The 18,121-nt window shown below is 44.5% G+C and overlaps 4 protein-coding genes across 5 annotated transcripts in view; 1 reads left to right on the top strand and 3 right to left on the bottom strand.

Moving 5' to 3' along the window:
* Positions 1 to 4,069, top strand: part of LOC109483782 (tRNA 2'-phosphotransferase 1-like) — a 7,616-nt gene extending 3,547 nt beyond the window's left edge. The window contains exons 2-8 of the mRNA XM_019786878.1: positions 1,816 to 1,900; positions 2,012 to 2,181; positions 2,326 to 2,424; positions 2,892 to 2,964; positions 3,115 to 3,171; positions 3,529 to 3,636; positions 3,892 to 4,069. Of these exons, the coding sequence (XP_019642437.1) occupies positions 1,816 to 1,900; positions 2,012 to 2,181; positions 2,326 to 2,424; positions 2,892 to 2,964; positions 3,115 to 3,171; positions 3,529 to 3,636; positions 3,892 to 3,926 (627 nt within the window). The 3' untranslated portion in view covers positions 3,927 to 4,069. The remainder of the gene's footprint in view (positions 1 to 1,815; positions 1,901 to 2,011; positions 2,182 to 2,325; positions 2,425 to 2,891; positions 2,965 to 3,114; positions 3,172 to 3,528; positions 3,637 to 3,891) is intronic.
* LOC109483781 (programmed cell death protein 2-like) lies at positions 4,005 to 6,438 on the bottom strand. Its single transcript, XM_019786876.1, has 6 exons — positions 6,001 to 6,438; positions 5,525 to 5,654; positions 5,183 to 5,349; positions 4,842 to 4,961; positions 4,505 to 4,618; positions 4,005 to 4,292 (listed from the first exon to the last, which is right to left on the bottom strand). Exons 1-6 carry the CDS (start codon positions 6,409 to 6,411, stop codon positions 4,116 to 4,118), a joined length of 1,119 nt encoding a protein of 372 aa, XP_019642435.1. The 5' UTR covers positions 6,412 to 6,438; the 3' UTR covers positions 4,005 to 4,115.
* A 794-nt stretch (positions 6,439 to 7,232) lies between these two features.
* LOC109483778 (cytochrome P450 2J6-like) lies at positions 7,233 to 11,097 on the bottom strand. Its single transcript, XM_019786873.1, has 7 exons — positions 10,686 to 11,097; positions 10,457 to 10,567; positions 9,640 to 9,842; positions 9,223 to 9,433; positions 8,561 to 8,841; positions 8,138 to 8,270; positions 7,233 to 7,716 (listed from the first exon to the last, which is right to left on the bottom strand). The coding sequence occupies exons 1-7, from the start codon at positions 11,044 to 11,046 to the stop codon at positions 7,538 to 7,540; spliced, it is 1,479 nt and encodes a 492-aa protein (XP_019642432.1). The 5' UTR covers positions 11,047 to 11,097; the 3' UTR covers positions 7,233 to 7,537.
* Positions 11,098 to 12,006: 909 nt separating this feature from the next.
* Positions 12,007 to 18,116, bottom strand: LOC109483777 (probable 4-coumarate--CoA ligase 3). Of its 2 annotated transcripts, none has more exons than XM_019786871.1 (12): positions 17,793 to 18,116; positions 17,296 to 17,455; positions 16,662 to 16,869; positions 16,404 to 16,510; positions 15,858 to 16,063; positions 15,406 to 15,583; positions 15,064 to 15,235; positions 14,693 to 14,793; positions 14,383 to 14,527; positions 13,617 to 13,699; positions 13,086 to 13,248; positions 12,007 to 12,792 (listed from the first exon to the last, which is right to left on the bottom strand). In XM_019786871.1, exons 1-12 carry the CDS (start codon positions 17,945 to 17,947, stop codon positions 12,680 to 12,682), a joined length of 1,791 nt encoding a protein of 596 aa, XP_019642430.1. In that variant the 5' UTR covers positions 17,948 to 18,116; the 3' UTR covers positions 12,007 to 12,679. The 2 variants fall into 2 exon arrangements, with proteins under 2 accessions (XP_019642430.1, XP_019642431.1); XM_019786872.1 differs by having other exon boundaries at positions 12,007 to 12,797; positions 13,091 to 13,248.
* Between the last annotated feature and the right edge of the window lie 5 nt (positions 18,117 to 18,121).

The raw sequence follows: 18,121 nt of genomic DNA, 5'->3' as shown, positions 1-18,121 counted from the left end.
TTTCACTAGAGCCGAAAGTGCATTAGAACTGACCATCAGGTGAAGCACAACTGTCATGTTATAACGTTATTCACTACGTTACGACGATCAAGAACAATCACGGCTTGCGGTACCATTTTAAATCTTACCACTCATAACCCTCTTAGAATTGCGTTTATAATTACGGGGGTATTTCTTTTCGGCCGGGGTTCAACTGAGATCGGCGGCTGGCTGGCGACCATCCCGTTAGCATGACCGAACACCGCGACGTGAGTGACCTAGATTATCTTACCATGCGTCTTCTCGTTTTGCCGCAATTTCGTGTCAATATCGATGATACACAAATGGAATACGTTCCTTTATTAAAGTTGAACTTATATTTCCACTCGTCAACATTATCATCTGACATGTTATGTACGAATCGATGTCGTGCGCTTCAATTCTCCTTGTCCGGTTTTCGCTATATTCGTCGGTAGTTGTTGGATCTGTCGGGGAAAACCTCAAATAAGGTTAAGCACCCCGACTTTGGCGGCGGCCTGAGACACTTCTTGTATTTTGAAAAGTTTTTAAAAGTGCGTACTTCATTCGGACATTTACGGTAATAAAGGTTTAATATTGTTTACCACGATGTAAGACCTCCCAAACTCAGCCGGTAGCCACGTAGCTGAACACATTGGACTATGAGAAGTTTACAAGTTTAGGGGAGAGAGCAGCCGCACCGATAATACGGCAGCGGCGGTAAAAGGAGAGGTTTCTCTCATGAAATGTAACTCTATGGATATTATATCCTACATATCATTCTCTTGTGTCTATAGACTCGATTTGTCAGACTATTTATAGATAATGTAACGAGATCTTACCTTTTCATGTCTCCATTCTTCAACGTCGGAAATTTGAACCACCCGAAATGAGAGCACGTTCGATCGATAAGTCAGGCGTTCGACGCCAAAAAAACTTCCACAACATTACCGAAATAACTGGTTCAAACATGCACAAGACGGGAGACTTTCCCATCCATCTTTATTTTGCAGTTTCTTGTTATCTTTAAGAAGTCTTTTCATATAATATCTAGTTTCCAGAACCATTTTTTCGATTTAAAACAATCAGAGAATAGAAGACGGTCGCTGTCGCCAGCCACGCGACCCAAACGTGGTGCCCATGCCGTGCGTCCTCTCTCCCCGTTGTTGTTACGCAGATCTCCGCTTGACTAGACCTGAACAGAATACTACATGCATATTAATCTTTGGTTGTCCTAGTTTCGAAGTATCATTGAAGTAGCCCTAACATTCTACCTTTCCACGTAAAAAATAAAGGAAACACAAAGTGGCGAACTCGGGGTACAGTGGCGAACTCGGGGCCCCCTCCGTTACATGTACACTGTAGGACCATTCATGTTGCCCACAGGTTCCAGTCATACCTCCTTCATGTCACCATATGTCAATGTCACTATCATTCATGATGATCTTACAAAAAATATATGTTCTGATGTAGCCACGCATTCAAGTACCAGAGTTATCAACCAAGGATTGAGGTGTTCAAGAATTCATTCTTTCCTAGAACTATCGCAGAGTGGAACTCACTGTCACCAAGTACAGTAGGGGCACTGTCAATAGATAGCTTTAAACAATGTCTAGAGCTAGAAGTTCAAGGGTTAGGTGTAACAAGTCGATCGGTGTAATATAGCCAGCTGCCGCCGCGCCGCGTGCCTGCGAAGCTGGTGTGTTACGCCGAAAGGCGGTTATACCGGCTATACAGATACAGATACAGATACAGATTCGAGATTTTTTACTGTTGAACTCTTGTTGTGATGTAACCATCATATTTCTCGCTGCTCAGGCTGGCCATAATGTCAAGCTGTCCAAATCACTGTCCTACCTGTTGAGACATGGAGCTGCCAAGATGGGCTTCGAGCTAGACCCAGGTCAGATACAGGTTCTTCTTCAGCAAGAGTGTTGCTTTATGCATCTTTGTCTGTACAGTTTTTTTTTCAGGAATTGATCAAATTCTTATGTCTTTTTTTTACCTTTTCCAGGTGGCTTCCTGTATGTAGATGAGATTTTGAGACACCCGCAGTTCAAGCGTTACACCGTGGACGACGTGCATCAGGTGGTCAAGGACAACGACAAGAAACGGTTTGCTCTGCAGGAGGAGGAGGAGACGGGGAGGCTGCAGATAAGAGCCAATCAGGGACACACACTGGAGGTACGGATGTTTTATGTAACAGCTGCTGAACTGGTAAAGATGGTCTTGTGGTAAAGATCATAAGAGTGTTGATACTTCTTCTCACAACACACAACATTTGATTACCAGAATATCCATAAGCTTTAACATGATTTGCATTTGCAGGTAGAGGAGCTGGAACTAACCCCCATTACTGACCCTGCCAAGGCCCCGACAGTGGTACATGGAACCTACCTTAACTGCTGGGACAAGATCAGAATTCAGGTACAGCACAAGGGAGTAAGAGAGGTGGAATAGTACAAATCAAACCCGCTGTATCAATGTTGTTCTTGAATAGAGGGGATCTCAAACTTTCAATACATTACCTTTGATTTACAGTTTTGACATGTAAAAAAATCTAACGAGCTGCTCAATGCTAGGCTGTAAGACCACTTCTGGCCTCTTAGTCTGAACTACATGTATGTTGGTGGGAAGTATATGTGTCTATGCCAGGAGATGGCAGGGAATGTTAAGTTGGTTTTAAACTACATGTATGTTGGTGGGAAGTATATGTGTCTATGCCAGGAGATGGCAGGGAATGTTAAGTTGGTTTTAAACTACATGTATGTTGGTGGGAAGTATATGTGTCTAAGCCAGGAGATGGCAGAGAATGTTAAGTTGGTTTTGAAGTCTTGCTGGATGTATTCAGTTAGGCATGTAGTTCTCCACTAATAAAGACTTTATGTCCCCAGGGTCTGTCCAGGATGAAGAGGAACCACATCCACTTTGCACCTGGGGAACCAGGGGAGGATGGGGTCATCAGTGGTCAGAACTGTGTTTTTTTCACAACATTCATTCCAACCTTAAGTCTGCAATTTCACACAGACAAGAATTTGTCATAAACTGTATCCTGAAATTTGTCGGCTAATATTTCTAATGAAATGTATTTCATTGTTTTTGTCCTATTCTACCCAGGAATGAGAAGAACATGTCAAATTCTGGTCTTCATTGATATTGATGCAGCCATGAGAGGTGAGGAAGTTTTTCCAATATTGTTCTTTTTGTCTCTACTTATGCTATCATCATCTTTAAGAATGCTTTTCTTTATCCTTTAAAAAAGAGAGATAAAAAAACTTCAGGGACTTCTTTGGACTAAGATATGTTAGTTTTTTCTGTTTTCTTTTCAAAGAATTTATAATATTTTCTGGGACAATTGCAGTACACTGTAGTTATCTAGGATCCACTCATTCCCAATCTTGCCATCCCTTCTTTAGCTGCTACAAGCTTGCTATGGGCTGCAAAGCATTCCCACGAGGATCATGCTATAACTATATATGTAATGTACATCTTCCATAAATGATTGACTTTCCATTGATGTTATATTTCCAGATGGGCTGCAGTTTTTCCGTTCTGCCAACAACGTGATCCTGAGTCCAGGTGATGAGAGAGGGTTCATCTCACCAAAATACTTCCAGCAGGTGGTACAGTCTCGCCCAAGTGAGTAGTGCTGTGTCTTTCTTCTACATTCTTCTAAGAACTTGTTAAAGCTTCTCTATTTAGGTCAAATTCCCCTACTGTACTTGGTGACAACATGTTCACTCTGGATAAATGGAAAGATCTGAGTGGATAACTCTGGTACATTTCTGTGCTGGTATTAGATACTTAGTAGTTGGTATGTCCACCAGTTCATTAGTCATTTTGTACATCACTATGATTAGATGTTGTGACCATTGATGTTCTGTTAATTTGCAGGGAGAGTCCTTCCACTGGACGTTCCATCATCATGACAGGGTAGATCAGCAACAATGTCCAAAGAAGAGCTTCTGCATTGCTGAGTTAAAATGTAGTTTAATCAAGTTTAAATGCTCTCAACACGAGAAGATGTATTGGGCAGCACCTTCTCCATTTTATAGCCCTTAGGGCCACACAGTGGTGCAAGCACAATAGCAGTAATTTGTCTATATAAATCTGTTATGTCAAACAGATGCCCCAGTCAATGCTGTCTCAGAATAGTTCTGTTTCCATAGAAACTCTGGGTGGTATGCTTTCCCCACATCACAGCTGTTCACACACGTGTAGACAGCTAAGGTGCCCCAGTCAATGCTTTCCTTGAGGCTGTCCACCTGTAGGTAGTTCAGTAGCTGTGGCATCACCTGAAGGAGTGGGGTTGTGACAGCACCAGACATTAATTTATAACAACATGATCTACATCTCACTCATTCACATCACTCTCTCCCATAGCTTAGTACATCATGCCTAGACAGTGCAATAATCATGTTGTCAACTTTTAAGTTTGTCGGATTGTATTACACAGACTACCATGGATGGGATAGGTTTGTTGTACAGTAGAAGACACATCCCTTACCTGGAACTCAAACTGCCTGGGTGCCCCACATGTGCAGTCTGGGATGTCCTCAGTACTGGGGACGTGTTGTCTGGATACCCACAGGGGAACCCCACCCAGGTCATATCTAAGCACCTGAGATGTGAGAGAAGACAAAGCTAGACATCAGAAGCAGTTACATACAGAGAATAAAGATCTCTAGTCTGACTTTATGATGTGTGTTGATCTGTTTGACTCAGTCACAGTTTAATTGGTCCATGTTTCAACCTTGCTGTAAGAAGTTGCATAATTCAGCCTGAGGCTGCAATGTCTTCTTCATACATCATTGTAATAAACCATCCATCATCATCATCTTCACCTGTTCCGGTTCCTTCCTGACCCTCCTCCTGAAGACACTGAACTGTTGGTCCTCCTCCGTCTCCTGTCTGGCTGCTGCCTCCAGGTCCTTCTCCTTCAGACCTGAACCTCCTGCACCTTCCTGGGAACAAAGGGACACGTAGTACTGCACAAAACTAAAGTCCCTAGAAATCTAGGGCAAGGCGGTACTGTCCGTGCAGTGATATTGAACAACTAACAGAATAGTTAATGGACAGCACTGCCTGGAAATGCAGTGTGAAGACCAGCCAACTGCTACCCACCCCAACAGTATATGCTGGATACTACCTTTTGTAACATTACTAGTGACTAGAACTAACTTACCTGGGTCTGTCTCAATTGCCTCATGTACTCTTCACACTCCCTCAGCTTCTCCTCTTCATCCTTCCCAGCACCCTCCGTCTCCTCCCTCCAGTCCTCTGCTTCAGTCACCAGGTCAAACTCTGGGAACAGCAGCTGCACGTGGGCTGTGGGGAGGCTACTGTCTTCAGCTGTAGAGAACAATCATGTTGTATAAAAATTGGCTTCTGTATATTATATATTAGGTCAAGCAGCAGAAATTGAACTGAATCATGTCTAGTAATGTAGTACATTGTATATTGAAAGGACCTTCAAGAAGCTGACTGAAGCTTTCACAGGGCTAACAAACAATAACGGACATCTTACCCCCACACGCTGCCTTGTGTCCAGCCTTCCAGTCTAACACCTGATGCTCCTTGCCGCAGTACCTCACCTGGTGGCACCTGGAACAGGCCTTCCCTCCCCCACAGCCGCACACACAGCACAGGTTCCACACCTGGGGAGTAGAGGTGGTGGTGAGAACATACCAAACAATACAGAGTGGTGCATGTAAGCTCCAAGACGTAAGACAAAATCACGATTACAAGTTTACGGTCTATTATAAATTTTCATGTGGAATGGCTCGACTGCACACAAAGTGAAATGTACTGCGGTAGGTAACGTTACTACTCACCGGTTGAGTTATGATTCTTATTGAATATCAATATTTCTGATTTTGCACCACTGGGTTAGGGTTATGTAAGTGTTGGAGTTGGGAGTTTTTCGCAGGAACACACTGTCAATAGCGAAAAACAAATTATTCTTCTGACAGGTACCGTTCAACAGCCTCTGCCATTACCTACCTTTTCAGCCTGCCAGACTTCCGCTTCAGGGGGAGGTGTGTCTTCGTCCGGCGGCTCGAAGTCGTAGAAGTCGTTCTGACGCGGCAGCTGGCTGCGGTGGATGCGGAAACACGCGCTGCTGTTGGCGGTGTGGCAGGCAGGGTCCCGGCAGCAGAACACGAACACCGTCCGGTGGAAGCACGTCGCCTGCTCCGTCCGCGGGGAGTACACCTGGAGGAGGAAGACCGTGGGCTTCCCACAGACACCGCAGGCCAGCTCGCACGCCGTCGGGACGGACAGCAGGTCCAGCCAGGCTGGCTTTCCGCCTACCTTACTCGGAAAGAACCGACTCAACAACCTCCAACTGTCCGTTTCCTCGACAAATCCGAGATCTACCGAGGAAGATTTTTCTTCACGTGTGCTTTCCGCCATTTTGGTCAGGTCAAAGGTTACTGGGATATTACATTTCCCTTTTGGGGATGGTGGGTGTCTTTTTCGACAGGTTAAATGAAACCTCTTTGGGTTTTGAGTGTGGTCGTGTGGCATAACTCGTAGCCCTCCGGGAATCTTCCCCACCCCCACTCGTAGCCCTCCGGGAATCTTCCCCACCCCCACTCGTAGCCCTCCGGGGATCTTCCCCACTCCCCACTCGTAGCCCTCAGGGAATCTTCCTCGATTTTTATTGCCTTCCTTGTTCTCTTTGGTTATACAAATAAGATCCTAATTTAATGATAAATGTAATTATTTACCAGAGGATCTAGCCGGACATAGATTTGCATCCGACGGTGGTCAAATCTGTACACCACCAGCCAAGCCCGGCTCTGCTGTATTCCCCTATATCTGGTACAGATGATAATCTCCAAGCAGATCATACGATGGCCAGTGGACACTCCGATGGCTAGTGGACACTCCTCTGGCCAATGGATACTGCCTTGTCACCGTATGGTCTGCTTGAAGATTATAATCTGTCTTTCTCTTGAATCGCGACCCAATGTTTTCAGTTGACAGGTGGTTTGTAGTACGAGATCAAAACAGAATTTGTGTTTTGTACATGTGTTATATAAACGTTTAAAAATTCAAGGTGCCCAGCAAGTCGACTTGTGTCACTTGAGTCAAAAGTTGTGTCAGTTGTTCATGAGATGGTGTGACGGAATCGTTCATGCGGTTGTGGAAAACCATCGGTGCGTCTAATGTGTTCACGGTATACATGTTTAAAGAATTGAAATAGACCGAATACTTTTTTTTGTATCTTGTATTTGATAACCTGCAATAAATCATCTCACCGCATGTCCAATATCGCATATCGATATCCTACATTCATATATATAGTTATATTACCAACAGTCTACACGTATACACCGGACTACAGTTCCAATTTTCAGCGTGATACCGATATGATACGTTGAAAGTTCAATGTTGAGTTGTTGATAGCACTACACTGGGAACAGGGGCGTCGAGAAAAGTAAAAGTAAAACACAGGTGTGTGGACATATGCAGACGGGATATTTTGGATACATATCTTCGTTTTGTTTGTGACATGCATCGCCTCACAGTTATCCTATTCACGTGGGCGAACACAGATTTTGTAAGGCGTCGGCGACAGGGATATACCCATGACGCCTTCGGTGCTGGGCGGTGCGCCCTCTGGCAGCTCGAACGTGAAGTGCTGCAGCAAAGTGGTGAGGAAGAGGAATAGCTCGGTTCTGGCCAGTTGCTCTCCCGGGCACTGTCGGCGACCTGTGGATAGTGACCAAAATGCAACAGACATATCATGAAAGAATGCGTTCCTTGGTCAATACTTTGGTTAATTGTTTGGTTGTAGCTATAGGCCCTGCCTACCCTGAGTGTCAACCTTTTTAGCTTTCGTCCGCTCCCCACGGACGAAAGCTAGAAACGCTAACACTAAGGCTAGGCCCTGCCTGCTCTGTTCCGGAGAACATCAGAAACTACGTATACTAGTAACCAAATGCCGGGTCCACATCGAGTCTTCTCTAACCAACCCATGGTGTGGACACTTATTCTTCCCGTCTGGTCAATTTTCACTGTATTGTCATGTGCGTTAACTAATTAAGGAGTACAAGTGTGGTGGAAACTACAGATAGCCATACATATATATGCCGTGCATGCTAGTGTACATAACGTGAATACGCAAACATACCGATGGAGAAGGGAAGGAACTGTTCAGGCCTGACGACCTTCCCCTGCTCATTCAGGAATCTGGTGGGGTCGAACCTGTCCGGATCGGGCCAGTGTGCCGGGTCCATGTGGACGGACCACAGGTTCACCAACACCTGCAAACATAACACAACATCACATCACACTCAGGGACCAGTCACGTTCATCGGACGATTATTTTTGACGCAGGATTTCAGCACCGTGACTTAAGCAGACTCAACCATCGAAAGGGACAGTCTTTCCCATCACAGCTTACCACACATCCAGGGCTGGCCATATGCATGTCGCAAACCTAAGACGACCATAGGCCTTACTGACAATCACAAGTTAGGCTAGGGGTAGTTAACAGTCATAGCCAGTCTCACATGGTGATGACGATATCGATGCGCTATGTAGAGACAGTCACCTGTGTGCCTGCGGGGATGTTGTACCCGCGGAGTTCCACGTCCTGCGAGGCGGCGTGCGGGATGCTCAGCGGCGCGATGGTGCGGACCCGCTGGACCTCCAGAATGGCGGCCTCCGTGTAGGGCAGGCGCGGCTTGTCGGTGAGGGATGGCCTCCTCTCCCGCCCAACCTCCCGGTCCAGCTCGGTCTGCATGTTCTCTTGCACCTCGGGGTGGAGGGCTAGGTACAGCAGGGCCCAGCGCAGCGAGGTGGTGGTCGTCTCGGCGCCGCCTATGAACAGATCTGGGAAAATCTCGCTTTCAGTAAAACGAATTATATATGTTGGGGATATTTACTAATGACCATTGCAAACCCTAGGCCTGCTATGCTATAAGTCACCAATATCTTCCGTATCCAACATTTGGATGTTTCAGTCAAACCATGTACATCCGACGGACATCGATCAGGAAAGCTCTTTTCAATCACTACCAGACTACTTTTTTTTAATCCAAGCAAGTCGAAAGCCTTACGATGTAAGACTTTCTTGGAATACATCTGTGGACTTTGACTCTAGACCACCTTCTCTTTCCGCTTTCATTTTCCGACAGCTCATGATTATTGCAGTGTCTGCTGCGGTATAACATTTTTTTTCATCACGTTTCTTAAATGCCGAATCAGACACACCTTGCATGATCATGGTGACCTGGTCGTCCTCCTTCAGAGCTGCCTCCAGACTCTGCACGAAGCTGACGTCATCGTTGTTGTTGAGCTGGCTCCTCTGCTCCCGGATGACTCCGGACAGGAACTCCCGGATCTCCTCAGCGCACCTGAAGACGTCACTTCCGGTCTGTCCCATGCCAGGCAGAAATCGCAGCCATGGAAACACGTTCAGGATCTGCTCATTTGATATAGTAAGAAAATTCAACAGATGATCAATAAAGTTCTTAACGACGAGAGACGAACAAGGAGAAGTTTCCACCAGAGAGTGAGAGAACTGTCGAGAGGCAGGTAGTCTTGTTATCAACAAAACAAAGATGAACTTTCATTTCTAAGTACTCTTCGGTGATATTGAATTTCGAAGTGAGGATGGGCCATGTGTACCTGACTGGGTCCCATGGCGGCCACGGTACGGTCCATGAGCGCCACCAGGCGGTGGAACAGCGGGTCGTCCTGCTCAAACCGCGCCCCCAGGATCATGGAGCAGATGACGTTCAGCACCGAGCAGCCCAGCAGATGAGAAGGGTCAAACGCCTCGCCGCTGGCCGCCTGCCGTGCGAAGTTTTTCTTCAATTCCAGCACTTCCTCTGAGAAATGTAGTAAATTGCTTTTAAAGGAAACTAACTTGGAAGTTAGTTTCAAAAGCCTACTATACTTTGCTAAATGTACCAATCTGAGAGAAACGCAAGCAAGGAGTGTGCAAAGTTCCTGGCGCAAACACACGGTGTGCAAAAACAAAAGAACAGATGCAATATGTACGTTCGATGACGACAATCATATCATATGTTAAACTACAATTTGGCATTGAAAATGCGCCATAGACCTGCAGCTATCTGGTAAATGACTGACAAATTGCGTAGGCTTTTGTTATTGACAATATCATTGAGATATGGCCGGATAGCTAAATACGCATGTTGAACTCTTGGGGGTCTTACAGTGCCTTAACTTATCAGGTTGTCCAATGACAATGAGAAAATTAGAAGGTTGCTTTGGGAAATGTGTGAAATGTCAAGATAACGGTGAACAGCCAGCTGCAGCGCCAGTGTCGAAGGATGGATATCTTGTTTGTCGAAGTAGTGAAACAATGAAACCATTTCATTAAATACATACACTGATCGTAGTAATTATATAATAAATCTCGATTTATTTCTACAAGAATCTTCAATCTTCTTGTAGATCTTCATTTCTACAAGAATCTTACCGTGAATCTTTTCCTCCATTATGCCTTTTCCCATTCCGAACCGCCTGAGGATCGACACCATGGCCTTCCTCCTGTTCTTGTACTCGTCACTGTAGCCAGCGAATCCAATGCCTGGGAGATGGTAGATCACGAGATAAGGCACACATAATGGCATTGACGTGAAGTTCACAACGTGCAAAAGAATGTTCGTTGATATGAAGATACTGGCAGCAATATGCATGTTACTTACCTTTCCCACCACAGCTAAGCTCGTGAAGAACGTACATGTACGGCCTGTCAGACAGACTGTCTGCTTTCTTCAGCAGCGCTTCTCGGATGGCGTCGTACCCGTTGATGACCACCGCGTCCTGCAGCCCCATGCGTATCCGGTAAATGTCGCCGTGCTCTCTCCGCCACTCCGTGAGCTGGAGGTGCGGATTTGCGCCCAGACTCGAGAGGTTGCCGATCAGCGGGTAGCCAGGAGGCCCCGCCGGCAATTTCTTCTTCTTGCCTTTCCCGAAGAACGTGTCGACAGCTAGTGAGCTGATTGAGCTGACGAACGCCAGGGCAGCACTGAGACCCTGCCAGCCGAAAGGTACGTATGAAGCCATCTTCTCAGATCTGCTCACACACTGTACCAGCCAACTGTACAGGCAGTAGACTGGCTCGAGCTCTACTTGCAGAAAGTACATGCGTTGTATTTTATAGAAGGTATGAAGGACAAGATGTTTTTATATAGTAACGTTATCTTCCCGGCCTATGGCCTTCATTGCTAGAAATGTGTATATGCAAGGTCCTTTGCTCTTGCGTGATGTGTAGACTCGCATTCGTCATTTCGTATGGTATAAACGTAAAGACGACGGCGTGTGCGTTAGCCTCGAGCGTCACACCTACATATGCACGTAAATGACTCAACACACGAGCAGAGTAATGTATATTGGCCCACCTGGTGTACTTTAATAGTTGACGAGAGCCGTAGCGAAGCCGCGTCGTTACACGTCTAGCTAGGCGCCAAAAAGGCACCATGGCACACTTCAGTTTAGCCGTGGCGACTCTTGAATCAAGAGTCGCCACGGCTAACTTCAGTTGAACACGACTGATTTTACCTTTGTATCATCATCTGTTTAACAGCATTTTTGCTGAGATATTGAGAGTTTTATTAATCTAAACGTAAAAACGGCTTTCAATCTGTAGGATTTCTTAATGTGACGCCAGGGTATCTGTGCATAGCGCCGCCTCTTCCCGGCCGTTGGTCGACAGACTTCTGTGAGATAGAATTCCTAGGTTGCACAAGGATAAAAATAAACGTACCAGGGACAACGGAAAACACCTGGTTTATCCCACCTATCCTCGATCCCTTTATGACAGGTTGGACAAAGAAGTATGGGTGAATTAAGCTTTAAGGTTAGGCTGTTCTTTCGTATCAGCTACATGGGCCATACATGTATCGTTGACTGTGACTATCCATTACTAGTATCCAATATCAAAAATAACACCAAACACAAAACAGCATCAATTGTTGATACATAATTCCCAACAACAAAATTGTGTACCAGAAGAACAGTCTTTATTCACATGATGTAAATCATTGGCAAATCAGAGCTCTTGCTGCTCAAAGGCATGATTGTCAGTTATCTACATGATACTTGAGACAAATATAGGTTCAAGTATAGAATATGTGTACATGTAAATGGGTTTGGGTACATCCAAAATACTACAATAACACACAATGAAAACCTGAGATTTGTAAAGGCACCAGTAGCCAGATACTTGGAGTCTGTGGCAAGCCCAACATTCCCTACACTACATAAACTATGACATAGTTTATACATATCTCCTCATTCAAAGGGGATCAGTCTTTTTTAAACGAGGTAAAACTTTACATCCAGTAGCAAGTTATACTGTCAATATCGGACAGTATAACTTAGTATAATAGTGAAGCAATTAACTTTTCGAATTTAAAGTGTGGAACTAGTATCATTCAGGGCTCTGCTCTGCAAGGCGCAGCACCTGTTTTAATGTACTTCATACTAATTGGAAATGGTTACCTGCAATTATATGATGTGTAACATTAGAGGCAAAGTCATCATAAAGCACCATACAATCATGTGTGCATGTGTGGGACATGCAGATTTTCCTCATGAAGAAAGAATAGATGTTATGACTTCCATGGGGCCTGCATGGCATTTCTCTTGTATAAGGCATACTAAGCCATAATGCATTATGAGTGCAGACAATTCTCTTCTACTCCTTGACGTCCTTCAGCATCCTGCGTAGGATCTTACCACTTGGTGTCTTTGGAATCTCCCCGATGAACACCACTCCACCCCGCAGCTTCTTGTAAGGGGCGACTCTCTCAGTGTGAGAAGAAAGTACATGTAGTATTCAGCCTCAGGCCAGGTGGTGTCCAACAACTTGGGAGTATTCAAATTGACAATCTCCTTCTGTCTCCCTCTTTCTTTGCAATCTGACATGCCTCAAACAAATGTAGACTCCTCACCAACCTTCCGTCTGTCTTTGATATTTCTAATGCATTGTATTATAGTGAAGTTTTTGTGAAAGTTACCATTTTTAATGTGTCTTGAAACATTTTGTAACTTAATCATTATGTGACTGTAACAACTGCAGTGCAAGAAATGATGAAAATTACCTGCGACAAAGTCTGTTATGTCTTTTTCTGTGACAGCGTCAGACTTTTTCACGATGAAGGCTTTTGGAAGTTCCCCTGCCACGTCGTCTGGTAACCCGATGACGGCTGCATCCTGGACACCAGGGTGGCCCAGCAGCACGGCTTCCAGCTCAGCCGGCGCCACCTGAGGGGGGGGTATCATAAAACATTCAAACTACATGTACAACTTCATAGCCTAGCTAATATCTACAATGACTTAAGTTACTAGTGACTTCTACAGTGACGTGCCTTGCTAATAACTACAATGACTTACTAGTGACTTGTAGTTTTTTTATTTTTTCCTCTCATATAAAACATGCATAGAACTTTACAAGAATGACTCTGAAAAACTGACATTGGCCTGGAATGACTTGAATCCATCACCATCACACGTAACACACGATTTGGAAATTCCACAGTATAGGGACCTCCCCGTGAAGGTTATGTGATATCTCCTGTCCCCCAGACTGCACCTGGGGAGCTGCGTGAGAGCCGTGTTTATCTGTGTTGTACCTGGAAACCCTTGTACTTGATGAGTTCCTTCACCCTGTCCACGGCGTAGAAGTTCCCGTCTTCATCGTAGCGAACAATGTCGCCTGTACAAAGTCAATTAAGTCAACCATAAGATTATACACCACTACAAATGTCTACAATGAGAACACTACCAATAAATAAATGATACAGAAACTGGCCCTATCACACAATGCTGAAAAGTCCTTCTAAAATTAATGGATTTGGATGATACTTTGCAAAATGCCCTATCTGTTCATGATGAATTTTTCTAATGTCAAGGCCTTACCTTAAAAAAGATCATAAGAATCTATTCATAACTTTTTGACTTATCCTGTTTTGTGAAGAGGCAAGCAAACAAGTTCTGGTGAAAACATCACATCCTTGACTGTGGTAACAAGGACATTATATCATATCACCACACATTCCGAGACATTGTCAAGGAGATCTGCAAATCTTCATCAGGCTGGCGAGCCATTTGCAAGTTAAGTTGTTTTCAACACAAACCACAGTAGATTTCCTCATCACCAATGTTTCAGCTGCTATCCGCTGCCTTCATCAGATTTCAGTTCTTCGTGATGAAGGCAGCTGAAATCAAACACATCTTGATGAAAAAATTGACTGTTATTATGTTAAACTAGAGGTTTACTAAAATTGTCGAGGAGAAATGAGGACATATTACACTTAAGTGCTTTATAGAAAGTTAGAAAACAACTTTGAAACAACTTTTTAAAAGAAAAGTGCAGGAATAAATCAGTGCTCCACCCACCTGTACGTAGCCACCCGTCTGGGTCTATGGTGTTGGCTGTAGCCTCAGGATTGTTGTAGTAACCCTTCATGACCTGTGGACCCAGCACACACAGTTCTCCATCCTCTCCAGGTCCCACCGCTTCTCCTGTCTCGGTGTCAATCACCTGTCATGGACAGTGGTTACAGGATAACACAGTGAACACAGCTGTATGTACTGTGTAGCTTCCCCTCTTCACATTAAGTTCTCAAAAGCAAATTGCAGCCAAAATTCAATTACAGTTGACTAGCAATTGTATCAGCATTGTTTGAAAGTGTGTCTCAATAATCACCTTGGCCTTTGTGTTGGGAACGAGGACTCCAAAAGACCCAGGGACAAAGACTCCTTCTCTTCCAATGGTGACAATGGGGCTTGTCTCTGTTAGGCCATAACCTGAAACAAACACAAGGCTGCTGACATACTAGCAGTAGAAGGGGCAATAGAATACCACCTGGTACAGCCAACCAACTGCAGTCAGAAGCCAAATTAAAATTCCTTTCCAATTCTACATACTATGATATAATGCTCTGTTGGTTGTCTTATCCAACCAGTAACCACTTTTTTTTGTGGTCCCCAGAAGGCTGTCATACTCAACAACCAAAATTGTTTGACAGTGGCACCCATTGAGGATTTCTGCAACAAGTTCACCTCCATGACACCCACCTTGCCTGTGATTGGGTATCTTGAGTCTGTCCATCAGTGCCATGGTGATCTCTGTTCCCATGGGAGCGGCACCACAGAACACCTCCTTGATCAGCGAGAGGTCGTAGTTGTCCACTATGGGGTGTTTAGCCAGGAACACAGCCACGGGGGGAACAGTCAGGATCCTGGTCACCTGGGGGAACAGGAAGAATGCTTCAATGAAGAAGTTAAAAATGTGTGCTTAACATTCAATGATCCCAATCAAGAAATACCTCTATATTACCAACCTCTATATGAAGTGACTTAAAAACTTCAGACTTTCCTCTGAAGATGCATGTGTGTGCACATTTTTGTCTCACCCACCTTGTAGTTTTGGACACATGCCAGGAAGGACTCTGGCTCGAAGCGCGGTACAGTGACCAACCTGACCCCCTGCATGAGACAGTTGAACAGAATGACCACCAGCCCGTAGATGTGGAAAAATGGCAGCTGTCCGATCAGACATTCCTCCTCTCGGTCCAGCAGCATGACTCCCTTTACCCTGCATGGGGCAGAGATTAGGAAGGAAGTTCTGTCTGAGTATAGACACTTATGAAGATTTCAGTTCACATCAACTACATTGCATTCTTTATTATAGTTTTCATTGCTTTGTTCTATTACACATGTACATTCTTTTATCATGGTATTTGTTTTTGGTTTCATTTGGCACACCTATTTCTTTTACAGATGATTGTTTGCTTCTGCTTGTTGTCTCCACCACAACATATAAGACACATAAATAAAAATGACAGAAAAACAATAAAAACATAATGTACAGATTCTGGCAGAGGTTGGCGATGATGCTGTAGTGTGTGAGCATGACGCCCTTTGGCAGTCCGGTGGTGCCGCTGGAGTAGGGCAGCATCGCGATGTCCTCATGAGGGTCAATCTTCACGTCAGACGGCATCGCTGACCCATCGTCAGCCAGCAGGTCAGAGAGAGGCTTACAGCCCTCGGCTGTACCCCCAATTATATAGATGTCCTTCAAATGTGCAACAGAACATGGCAAGAAACCAAATAAATGATCAAACAAAGAAATACAAAGGTAAATAAATACATTGTAGCCCTGCAGGAGCACCACCAATTACATGCATATAAAGTAATAGAATATGTTAAGCAGATAATCAGACAAGGAAACATATAGAATTAAGTCTGGAAAATTTTATACCAAGCAAGCAATACTATTCCAAGTCAGTACAATTTGCCAGGGTTAGGAGATCTCATCAGTACTTTGTACAGTGCAGATATTTGTGCCATGATCACAATGTGGATAAATGTCACCAGAAATCATGGATTGATCTGCATGAGTAGGGAACACTTACCTTGACATTAGGACAGTTGGACTTTGCTTTTCTGGCGTTTTCTGCAAAGTCAGCAATGGTAACGATGTACTGGGCCCCGGAGTGTGTCACTTGGTTGGTCAGTTCACCTAAGAACAACCATTATAAAAGTAACAATTATTATTGTCAACAGTTCGAAATGCACAGCAATTTTGTTGAGATCTCACTTAAGAAAACTCCTTATCATTTCAGCCTTGATATGCCTACATATGCATATTTCAATATCCCTCACCCTCTTACCTACGGTATACAGAGGATTCACAGTGGTTACAATCCCTCCGAGTGCAGTAACAGCGAACAGGACAATGGCATACTCGGGTAGGTTGGGGGAGTACAAAGCAAGCACATCCTGCTGTTTGAAGCCCAGCCGTGTGAGGGCGCTACTGAGACGCCGGATGAGGTCCTTGAGTTCAGAGAAGGTGTAGGATCGCCCAGTGGGGCCGTCGACCTAGTGGACAGAAAAAGGAAAGATTACACTTCTGCATAAATACCTTTAGTTTGTAGATTGTCCATACAGTTTAAGCAATCGTGAGATTTAAAAAAAAAACAAGAATTAGAAAACATGCACCCCGCCAACCATCACCCAATCATGAAGAGATAAGGCTTAATATTTAATTTCCATCATCTGATGACAGTTCAGAACTTTCAAATACTAGTAATATGTTGACAAGATTCTCTGTGCCAAGACTCAATCCACCAAAGTCGTATGGTATAAGGAAGTACATAATTTGGGCTGTCCTGTTCACAAGGAGATGTTAACATGTAACCTTCTTGGCATGGGGCACCATGGATACCTGATATTGTAATGTGTATGTTTGGCATTGATCAATTGCAATGCCAATGTCGTACTGTACTGTAAAATTAATGTACGTACCATAGCAACGTTGTCCCCATACTGATCGAAGTCTTTGAGCACAAATTCCGTTAGGTGCTGTTTGTCGGGGATGTGTACGTCAGGGTAGCTGCTGTGGACGATGCGGTCTGCAGCCGCACCTGACAAACCTCGTGCTGAAAGGTGACACCTCTGCAAACACCTGCACAGGTGGGGCAGTGGGACACGTTAGAAATGATCTTTTTTTTATTTGATTAAGAAATTATACATTTGATTAAAGTTGCATAAATGGTCCTACACATCTCCTGCTAAAACAATGATATACTTAAAGCATCCATATTATGTTGAAACACAGTGCTCGCACATTATTGTTGTTTACCTGTACATAATACAATGTACCCCTAACGTTACCGTTACGGCCACGCCCCTCCGCAAATCTTCAAAAGTGTGTCACCTTTTTTCTGCCGAACTGTAACGTTAAGTTACATTAACCGATCGCTTCATTATTTTGGTGAGTAGTCGTGATTTCCGCTCCTGACCTTTTGACCGATGCCAGTTGCCCCAGATAAGCATTGGACCGCCAAACCTGGGATGTCTTCAAGAGGCAAGACTTGCTGAAGTGTCTTGAAGTCTGCAGGAGTTTTCTTTGACCTCGGAAGGAGACTGTTGTAAGTACGACACGAACGGGAAACATCTTGGCACACGAATCACTACAGACGGTACAAGATTTCGGTTAAAATGGACTTTTAGAGCACTTCTCCCTACAGTGCAGTGTTTACCGTCCCGGTCCGGCTGACATGTTGTGTTGGAGCGGTGAAAGGTCACTTCCCGCCGCCGCACCGCTGAACTCTGAACCTATCCGGTCAGA

Source organism: Branchiostoma belcheri, unplaced genomic scaffold (genome assembly GCF_001625305.1).
Source record: "Branchiostoma belcheri isolate BF01 breed outbred unplaced genomic scaffold, Haploidv18h27 scaffold66, whole genome shotgun sequence".
Classification (NCBI taxonomy): Eukaryota; Metazoa; Chordata; class Leptocardii; order Amphioxiformes; family Branchiostomatidae; genus Branchiostoma; species Branchiostoma belcheri.
Note: the sequence above shows the minus strand (reverse complement) of the source record. Positions and strands in the feature narration are given on the sequence as shown.